The following is an 11,134-nucleotide window of genomic DNA, read 5'->3' on the forward strand; positions in this document are numbered from 1 at the left end:
AAATGATGTGTTGCATTAGACAAATCTGCTACACAAGACCTTTTTAAAATGTTGAAGAGCAAAGATGTCAGCTTGAAGACTAAGGTGCACCTGACCCAAGCCATAGTATTTTCAATAACCTCATATGCATGTGAAAGCTGGACAGTGAATAAGGAAGATCGTAGAAGAATTGATACATTTGAGTTATGGTGTTGGAGGAAAATATTGAAAATGCCATGGTTTCCAAAAGAACCAATAGATCCATTTTGGAAGAAGTGCAGCCAGAGTGCTTCTCGGAGGCCAGGATGGCCAAACTTTGTCTCTCATACTTCAGACATATTGTCAGGAGGGACCAGTGGCTAGAGAAGGATATCATGTTTGGTAAGGTGGAGGGTCAGAGAAAAAGAGGAAGACCCCCAGCAAGATGGATTGGCCAAGTGGCAGCATTGATGGACTAAAGCATGGCAATGATTGTGAGTTTGGCCCAAGATCAGGCAGTGTTTCGTTCTGCTGTACATAAGGTTGCTATGAGTTGCTACTAACTTGATGGCACCTAACAACAACAACAACAACAACAACAACAAGGATATGATTAATAACAAGGAAGAATCAAGCAGATCTATGATGAAACTTGATATGATTTTATTAACTCATACAGATAATGGGTCAACATTCTCTGTGTAATATTAAAGAAAAAGAATATTTGCACAATCAACGCAATGCCAAATATCACATTTTGGATGATCAAAAAATTGTTTATATTGCTTATAAATTTCACCACTCCTGTAGACAAACCAGATATTTATAAAAACTTTATTTATAGAAAACTTACTTTAAAATGTATTGTAAAGGGTTATTGTCAATCACATTTTTTTAAAAACTCTGAAACTAGTAGAGGATTATTACAATAATAAGCACAATTCAATTTTCAAATTTCTTTTCATAAATTGCTAACTGTGTTGTCTTCACACTAAGATACATTTTGTGAAACCATAAATAAAAAACCTTTAATAAGAGACTGATTTTCAGAATAAGGTGGTTCACTTAACATATATAGACGATGTGCCACTCCTGGTGCTGAAAAAGGAATTGAATAAAAGTGTTACAGATTTGTACTAAAGCATTTAAGATTTAAATACCTAATTTACAATTAAAACTCTAATAGTAAGAATAACAACAGAAAAAAAATTTTCCCCTCTTACTTTTCTTCTCAGTCTAAATAAATAATACAATCAAGTGGGCAAATAAATACATATTTGCATGACTAGCATAATAAAATGGATGATTCCACATGGGAAACCACCTTAGCAATGAACATGAACTTCCTCTAGGAATTTTATGCATGTCTTCTGTCTACATCCATAAAAATGGCATGTCAAATGATCATACCACAAAAAAGGTGATTAAACAAAACATCTACTTTTCCCTTAAGTAAATGATGACTTGGGACCAGATAATCAGTTAACATTACATCATAAAGACAAGCATAACATTTGGTTTAGCAGGATTTCAAAAGGCATGAGAAAAGAAAACAAACAAAAACTTCTATGAGACAGAATCCACAGACATCCTATAGTTATCCCCACATCTTCATTCCTAGAAAAATGATACAGCAAACATTTGCAGAATAATAAGGCCAAAGACACCATTAACTGAGAAGTATGTACTTACCTCAATTGATCCAGAAAACATGATATCCTTTGTCTCATCCTCATGAAGCTCTGGGTCACAGTTTAGAAACCAAGTTCATGCCTACAATTCTTCACCGTGAGCCACAAGGCTCCTTGTGCAAATTAGGGATGACTGGCAAGGAAGTAACTAGCAACTGAATGGCTTAAACTGCCCACAGAAAATTGTTATACTAAATAGATCATATCATCAGGCTTGCGCACTAGAACAAAAGTATCCATAACAAATAAGTGGCGGAAATGTTGTTGCTACAGGTAATTCGGCTCCTAACAGTTAGCCAAAGAAAATTAAATAGACAATGATCATTTGATGTGAAGGCTAATTTGGTTGAAAATTAATATCCCCACTGTTTCTCAACTACTGGTACTTTCAGTGTACTTTAACCCCTGTACTGTCCTGTCTCCCCTTCCACCCAACTTCCCAAGATTAAACCCAAGTGATTTTTGTAGGAGAGTTAGGAAAGCACATTTCCAACAACTGAGAATTCCTTGAAGCAACCTGACTGTCCTTCATTTCTTGGCACAAAAATGAAAATGCAATCTGGCAAGCTTAACATCTTTTTAAAAGAATGAAAAACCACAAAACACTCAAATATCCAGGCCTTAATTGTGGTGTTGGTGAAGAATATCATATGTACCATGGACTGCCAGGAGAATGAACAAATCCTAAGGAAACGGGGATAGTGAAGCTTTCTTTCATTTACTTCAGTCATGTTATCAGGAGGGACCAAGTTCCTGGAGAAAAACATCATATTTGATAAAAGTAGAAGAGTAAAACACAGGAAGACTCAGTGAAATGAACTTGCAGTGGCTGGCAATAGCTGCAACCATTGGCTCCTAACAGGGCAATAACTGTAAAGGTGTAGCAGGACCAGTGTTTCAATCTGCAGTTCACAGGATCGCTATGAGTCAGACACAATCTGATGGCACCTAACAACAGCAACGACTTCTATAATGTATTACAAAAAATGAGCATTGGTGGCACAGTTGTTAAAACATTCATTTACTAACTGAAAGGTGGGTGGTTTGAACTCACTATCTGCTCTGAGAGTGAAAGAGTTGGCAGTTTGCTTCTATAAAGATTTATAGTACTGGAAACCTATGGTCAGTTCTACTTTGTCCTCTGATGGGGCTGTGAGTCAGAACTGGCTCAACAGCAGTGAGTTTGCTGTTTGGTTTATTTATTACAAAAACAACATCAAGTTCCTGGGAGAAAATAAAATGTAAGCCAACAAAAATGGGATGAAACAGATCCTATTTACATGCATATTATACCTCTTAACTGTGATTTATGTGCCTAATATAATTATGTATTGAACATCTAAATTTCCCAACATTGAAATGTGATAAACGGTGTAGAGAAAAAAATATGAGACAAAAGTTATTAAACAGAATAAAGCAAAAGTATAAGAAAAAATAAAATGCTGACAAAAGGCAAACAGGTGAAAAAATACAGATGCAAGTATAATAAAATTGATAATACAGAAGATATTGTTTATTTAAATCAAGTTTTTAAATTTGTTATAAGCAAAAAATTTTTTGATCAGTCCATGTCCTACCGAGTTTGTAAAATGCACCAATATGTGCTCATGTGCTTTTTACATAAATGAACATTAAGAATTACCCTGGTATGAAATGAAATAGTCACAGAAGTTTTTTTTTTAATGTCTAGTTCTGACACATTATTTCTGATTAGAATTTTGTTAGTTTCTACTTTTTCAAGTCTTTTATTGTCTACTAATTCAAAGGCAAAGGAATGGGATGGATCTGTAGGACTAGTACTGGACTGCCAACTACAAAGTCCATGGGTCGAGCCACAAATATTTATAGACTGAAAAACCCTATACAAGGTCGCTAAGAGTCAGTACCAACTTGATGGTACAAAGAACAACTCAAAGACATAGCTTTACTATTTAAATGCTCCTGGTGTGGCACTGTAGGATCCAACTCAACAGCTCTTAAAAACAACAACAAAGATATGTTGTTATTGTTGTGTGCGGAGTTGGTTCCAACTCATAACAATCCTATATAGGGTTTCTCAGAGCAGCTGGTGGGTTTGAACAGTCAACTTTGCAGTTAGCAGTCCAGTGATTATCCTATAGCACCACATCAGAGCTCAATCTAAAGATACACCATTTAAAAAAAAAAAATCTAAGCTTACCTCTCTTGTATAGAACTGATTCTTCCTACTATGTTATTTGTCTATTGCTTAGTTTGACTGTGGTCCAAAACATGCGTTGAGACTTAAAGAGCCATCCTTCTCATTTACCCATATCCAGTCCTCGTGTGGTGCTGTAGGATAAGCACTGGACTGCAAGGTTGGTTTGAATAGCAAGGTCGGTGGTTCAAACTCATGAGCTGCTCCTTGGAAATCCTATACAGGATCGCTATGAGTCGGAACTGACTTGGCACACAATTTCTCACTTAACAATACTTAACAATTTGTTCTCCAGCCCTCCAGGTACATTACATTTCAAATCATGCCCATTATCCCCACCTAACTATAAATGTTCTTACCTTAGGTGATACTACATGTAGATGACAGAGCTCAGCCAACTACTGCCAAGGTCCTGACCTCTAGTTTCACTGACTCATTCTCTATTGTCAGATTGATCTTTCTAAAATGAGTAGCTGATCATATTTCCCTTCTGTTTAAAAAACTTTCATGGTTCCCACTGCCCTCAGATTCTAAACACTTTAGCAAAGACATGAAAGACCCTTCTTTACTTGAGTCCTACCCACCTTTACAGCCTCATCCTGAGTTTCTACCCTTTGCCCTATGTGTATCCCTGTCAGGTTGAACTGTGGTCAGTGCTTCCCAGATAACCATGTTTGTATTACTTCTATGTTTTGAAATATGTTACATTTTCTGACTTGCTAGGTTAAATATTCATTTTTCAGAATTGACATTCATTGGCCTAAGAAGCACCTTGTTTAAGAACTTATCCTGTTCATTGATGCCCCTAAACTCAGCTAAGGTTTTAGGCATCTTCTAAAACTCTATGAGTCCCTCTGTGCCTACTCCCATATCTTTATTCCGTTTTGTTATCTACTGACTCATCTGTCTCCTCAAGGCTGAGTCATGACAAATTAATTTTCACTTTATCTTCAACTGGAACAAAGTCTGGTGCAAATCAAGCACTCAATAAATATTCATTGAATAAATGCCTGAAAGAGTATAATCCTTAAACAAAGTGACTAATTGTTTCAACATATTATAGTAAAGACATCAATTGTTAGAACTGAGTCTACAGTCACCTGGATGAACGTCAAGTGGGTATAATTTGCCACTTGGAAAATAAATTATGTTTATGATTACATGTGTAACCAATACAAGACTTAAAATCCAAAGCATAGGCATGTGAATGCAAGCATATGAATTGTACTTAAAAAGTTAAATAATCATTTACCAATGATATATAGCCTTTGTCCTCAATTTGAATTCTAGGAGTTAGCGTTCATATTTATCAAACTGCTTACAGGGATGAATCATCATCAGAGTGCCATAAGCTGTGTTTAATTAGCTTTAAAATATTTTTCTATGAGCTTCTGTTCTTTCAGCTTAAGCTCTATTAATTTTCAGGCCAAATATAGTGAAATTGTCCTTTTTAGTGGAGCCAAATCATTCATTATGAATACTTAAAACCAGTATTTGCATGCTGTAAAAGAGATTATTTCATTGTCATCAAATATATCAATTTCAACTGTCTATGGTTTTCAAAGCTTTTTCATAAGTGGTAAATCTCAACTTTCACATGATACTATTTTAACAACTTTTTATTAATTGTCAAAAGAACAGAATAGATGCCATGCTACATATTCTTATTTGGAAAAGAATACAGATCAGAAGATTTATACCCAGACAAAATTGGCAAGTTCTAGATGCTTAGTGCTGCTGGTTAATATATTGGACTGCAAGGGCGGTTTGAATTGCAAAGTTGGCGGTTCAAGCTCACTAGTCACTTATATGGAAACCCTATACAGGGTCACTCTGAGTAGGAACTGACTTAATGGCACTCAATAACAGCAACAAAAGATGCTTAATCTACTAATTACTTTCCAAACAGAGTCTTTGACCTGATATAGGAGGAAGCTTGCTTTCCTTTTTGTAATTCAGCAAGAAGGAAGAATATGAGAATGGGTTAAAAGATCCCTTTCTTGCTGCTTCAGCTCTGGTAGACTGGATAGGAGAAAGGTTGAAAGATTTATTTATTTAAAGAGGAGAGATGACATCTAAACTGCTCCCACGCACCCACTCCCATTTTTACATTTGTTTTAAATTGTGGCAATACTAGTTTAAGTGTGTCCATCCTATTATTGTTTACATTCTCTACTAATCTGTGTGTTTCTACCAATCAGTCCCTGTGTTTCGCTCATCACCAAACTTAACGAACCCAATGCCTTTCATGTTTCAATTAAATGTTTGAAAAAAAGGGAGAGAGTGATGGAAGAAAAGGCTAAAACCTGATAAGCTTGTGAAAGAAATGTTGCTTGTGAAAGAAATGTATTCTAGAACAAAAGTTCGGGACAAAGATAAGCCTTGAAGAAAGTAGGGACAGGCAGGGCAGGGGCAAACAGAAACCAATGTCTGCTTATGGCTGAAAAGGAGGAACAAGCTACCTCAGGAGAGGAAAACATTCCCTTAAGCACTAACCAGTGTTCCAAAACACCTCATGCTCTGTTTAAGCTTCTTTTCTGTTTGGTTTCATTAACAGAATCATAATAGTATTATTTTCCAAGTAAATATATGCTACTCTAATTACATATTGTATATACAGACTTCCTGGTCAGTCTGTCCTTTATAGCACTGTTTCTTTGAGGAAGTGTGCTACAATTTTCAAGTAACAACTCAAAAATATTTTAGAACACAGTCACATTATAAATTAAGACTCGGTTCTCATGTTCATTGTCTTTCCACCCTCCACCCCCATTTCCTCCTCTTCTCCTCTGTGTTTCACTGACTATCATCCTCTTAGCCCCATAGGCGCACACACACACACACACACACACACACACCATTCCTTTCGAAATAAGAACTTAAATAAACACACCTTGTCTCAGATCCTTGGTGTGTTTAGTTGAGACTAGGTGTGTTTATTTAAGTTTTTATTTGAAAAGGAATGTAAAGTGTGTGTGTGTGTGTGTGTGTGTGTGTGTGTGTGTTTATGGAGCTAAGGGGAAGAAAGTGAGCCAAATACTGAGTGGAAGAGGAGAAAGAGGAGGGAAAGAAGACAATGGACACACCTAGTCTCACATCCCACGACTCACCTGTCATTTGTCGTACTGTGTTTGCAGGCATGTTGCTGTGATAATGGAAGCTATGCCACTGGTATTTTAAATAACAGCAGGGTCACCCATGGTGAACGGGTTTCAGTGAAGCTATCAGACTAAGACAGACTAGGAAGAAGGACAGGCGGACTACTTCTGAATGTTTAGCCACTGAAAACCTGATAGCACCCAGATATGTTGCCAGAAAACAAGCCCCTTAGGTTGGATTGATGTTGTTAAGTGTCATCAAGTCAGTTCTAATCCATAGCAACCCTGTATAGGGTTTCCAAGGAGTGGCTGGTGAGCCTGAATCACCAACTTGGCAGTTCAAACCAATTTTACAGAGCAATGTCTTAACCCACAGTGCCACACTAGGACAAAACACTCAAAATATGACTGGGGAAGAACTGCCTCCTCAAAGTACAGTTTACTATTATGATGCAAATGGAGTAAAGCTTTGTACAAAATATGAATCTCAGCAAATTGCAAGTTGTCACAAACGAAATAGAACACATAAAGATGGATATCATAGGTATTGCTGTTGATAAGTGCTATTGAATCGGTTCTGATTAATAACCACCCTGTATAGAAGGGACCAGTCACTGGAGAAGGATATCATGTTAGGTAAAGTGGAGAGTCAGAGAAGAAGAGGAAGACCCCAGCAAGATGGACTGGCAATGTGGCAGCATCAATGAGCTTAAGCCTGGCAACAATTGTGAGGTTGGTCCAGGACTGGGCAGTGTTTTATTTTATTGTACATAGGGTCGCTATGAGTTGGTACTGACTCGATGGCACCTCACAACAAAAACAACATAGGGTTTCCAAGAAACAGCTAGTAAGATTGAACCTTGTGGTTCAAACCGCTTGAGGTTAAGTGCTTATCCTATGGCATCACACCAGGACTCCAGTAATTCTAGGCATTGTTGTTGTTAAGTGCCATAGAGTCGGTTCAATTCCTAGAGACCCTGTATAGAGTTCCTGAGGAGCAGCTGGTGGGTTTGAACTGCTGACCTTGTGGTTTGCAGTCCAGTGCTGATTCTACAGTGCCATATTAGTGAGATGATATTAACTGGTATTGGCCATTGTGAAGCAATCATATGGTTTACTATGCTGGGAATATCAAATTGAAGAGGAACAGTGTTCCATTTTATCTTGAAATACAATATTGTCTGTGACAAGATAATATCCATACGTCTACAAGGAAGACCAGTTAATTCCACTATTATTCAAATTTATGTACCAACCACAAAAACTAGTGACAAAGAAACTGAATTCTTTCCAATTCTTCAATCTGATATTAATTAAACATACAATCAAGATGCATTGATAATTACTGGAGATTAGAATGTAAAGGTTGGAAACAAAGAGGAAGGATCTGTAGTTGGAAAATATGGCCTTGGTGATGGAAATGATGCTGCAGATCACATGATAGGATTTTATAAGAACAATGACGAGTTTATGGCAAATACCACCACTCATCTGTCAGTTTGTCATATTGTAGTGGCTTGCATGTTGCTCTGATTCTGGAAGCTATGGCACCAGTATTTTAAATACCAGCAAGGTCACCTCCAGTGGACAAGTTTCAGCTGAGCTTCCAGCTGAAGACAGACTAGGAAGGAGACAGACTACTTCTGAATATTAATCACTGCAAACCTTATGAATAGCAATGGAACACTGTCTGCACCAGAATATTGAATACTGAAACATTATGAAGAGCATAATTGTGAGGTTGACACATGACCAGGCAGTGTTTTATTCTGTTGTGCATAATAGGGTCCCTATGAGTCAGTACCGACTCTATGGCACCTATCAACAACAACACCATGCACCTGGACATCACCAAGTGGACTGCGCAAGAACCAACTGACTACACCTGTGGAAAGAGAGACTGGAGAAGCTCAAAATCATCAGCCAAATCAAGGTTGGGGCACACTGTGAAGCAAACCATCAATTACTTTACAAGTTCAGGCCGAACCTGAAGAAAATTAAAACCAGAGCCAAAATACGACTTTTAACAGATCACACCTAAATTTAGAAACCACCTTAAGAACAAATTTGATGCATTAGACACTAATGACTGAAGACAAAGAAGCATTATGTGATGAAATCAGGAACATAATACAGGAAGAAATCACAAGGTCTTTTAAAAGACAGGAAAAAAAGAAAATACAAGAATGAATGTAAGAAGAGACTCTGAAACTTGCTCTTGAATATAGAGACGCTAAAGTGAATGGATGAAATGAGGACGTAAAAGAACTCAACAGAGAATGTCAAAGGGCACCTTGAGAAGACAAAGAAAAGTATTATAATGAAATGTGAAAAGACCTAAAGTTATAAAACCAAACGGGATGAGCATATCCAGCATTTGTCAAGCTGAAAGAATGAATGAAAAATGTCAAGCCTCAACTTGCAATATTGAAGGATTCTTTGGTCAAAATATTGAGTGATGCAGAAAGAATCAAAAGAAGATAGAAGGAATACACAGAATCATTGTACTAAAAAGAAACGGTCAATGTCCAGCCGTTTCACAATGTAGCATATAATCAAGAACCAATGGTACTAAAGGAAGTCCAAGCTGCACTGAAAGTACTGGCAAAAAACAAGCCTCCTGGAACCGGGAGAATGTGAATCAAAATATTTCAACAAACTGATGAAGCATTGGAGGTGCTCATTCATCCACACCAAGAACTTTGGAAGACAGTCACCTGGCCAACTGACAGGAAAGATATCCATATCTGTGCCCCTTCCAAAGAGAGGTGACCCAATGAAATGCAGAAATCATCAAACATTATTATTAATATCCCATATAAGTAAAACTTTGCTGAAAATAATTTAAAAATGGTTGCAACAATACATCAACAGAACTCCCAGAAATTCAAGCTAGATTGAGAAGAGGACATGAAACTACGAATATCATTGCTGATGTCAGATGGATCTTGGCTGAAAGCAGAGAATACCCAAAAGATGTTTGTTGGTGTTAAGTGCCGTGGAGTCGATTCTGACAAATAGCAACCCTGTAAAGGCGCTCTGGTAGCATAGTGGTTACGAATCGGGCTGCGAACCTTAAGGTCAGCGGTTCTAAACTACCAGCTGCTCCGTGGGAGAAAGATGAGGCTTTCTACTCCCGTAAAGATTTACACCCTCGGAAACCCTGTACAGGGTCACTATGGGTCGGAACCGACTCGAGGGCACTTAACAACAACAACAAAAATAGCTGTATAGGTCAGACTACTTTGCAGTCTGATGCATTAGCCACACCAGGACTCCAGAAAGAAAGGTACCTGAGGGAGGGTAAACATTTCTGCTAATGCAAAGCTTACCAAGGTCTATTCATATGGAAATTTGTGAGGGGGAGGCACCCCTGGCTTTTGTTATCCTCACTAAGGCCCTGCTTCCTACCATCCAGCATGTACCATTTACTGCAGCCCCAAGACCTCATGGAGGCCATTTAGTGGTGTGGTGCTGTGGGTTAATGTGTTGAACTGCAAAGTCAGTTTGAACTGCAAGGTTGGCAGTTCAAGCTCACCACTCATTCCTCAGAAACAGGGTTGCTATGGGTCGAAACTGACTAGATGGCACTTAACAACATCAACAACAATTATTACTTAGGCACATTGCTGGCAATCTCACCTGTGTGTCTTAAATCATATTCTGTCTCTTGCTTCCTTTTTATTCCCACTCATTCTTTCAAGACCAAGTTCAGCCACAAATCCTTTCATAAAACTTTCTCAACTACTCCAAGTCACAAGACACCTTCAGTACTTAGGAAAGCCCAATACATTTGAACATTATCTTTTTTGAATCTTTTAATAAGCTGCTTTATATAAACCTCACAGCAACTCTATGAAGACTGATTATAAGTGTCTCAAACTTTTCAGATGAGGGGAAAGATATTCAGAGATGTGAAGTTACTTATCCAAGCTGGCACAGCTTAAATGTAGCAGAGGTCATCTTCAAATTCTAACCTTCTGATTCTATGTCAATTCCATATGTGACATAATCTATAACCTGTCCTTAACTATTATTTAATTTCTTGACCTAGTCCAGGAATCCCCAAATCTTCTCCCCTAACAATATATGGCAAATAAGGAGCAAAAATTAGACTGTTTAGATTTATCTGTTTTATGTTTGGTTCTTTTAATTTATCTATAGCCTTACCTAGGGAGCTCTGGTAGCATAGTGGTTACAAATCGGGCTGC

At 37.7% G+C, this 11,134-nt stretch overlaps 1 protein-coding gene across 1 annotated transcript in view; it reads right to left on the reverse strand.

The window, feature by feature from the left end:
* COL21A1 (collagen, type XXI, alpha 1) overlaps positions 1-11,134 on the reverse strand; it is a 169,646-nt gene that overhangs the window by 50,975 nt on the left and 107,537 nt on the right. The window contains exons 17-18 of the mRNA XM_006835733.1: positions 6,020-6,029; positions 5,631-5,643 (exon numbers count right to left, since the gene is read on the reverse strand). Of these exons, the coding sequence (XP_006835796.1) occupies positions 5,631-5,643; positions 6,020-6,029 (23 nt within the window). The remainder of the gene's footprint in view (positions 1-5,630; positions 5,644-6,019; positions 6,030-11,134) is intronic.

This window comes from Chrysochloris asiatica, unplaced genomic scaffold (genome assembly GCF_000296735.1).
Source record: "Chrysochloris asiatica unplaced genomic scaffold, ChrAsi1.0 scaffold00019, whole genome shotgun sequence".
Taxonomy (NCBI): domain Eukaryota; kingdom Metazoa; phylum Chordata; class Mammalia; order Afrosoricida; family Chrysochloridae; genus Chrysochloris; species Chrysochloris asiatica.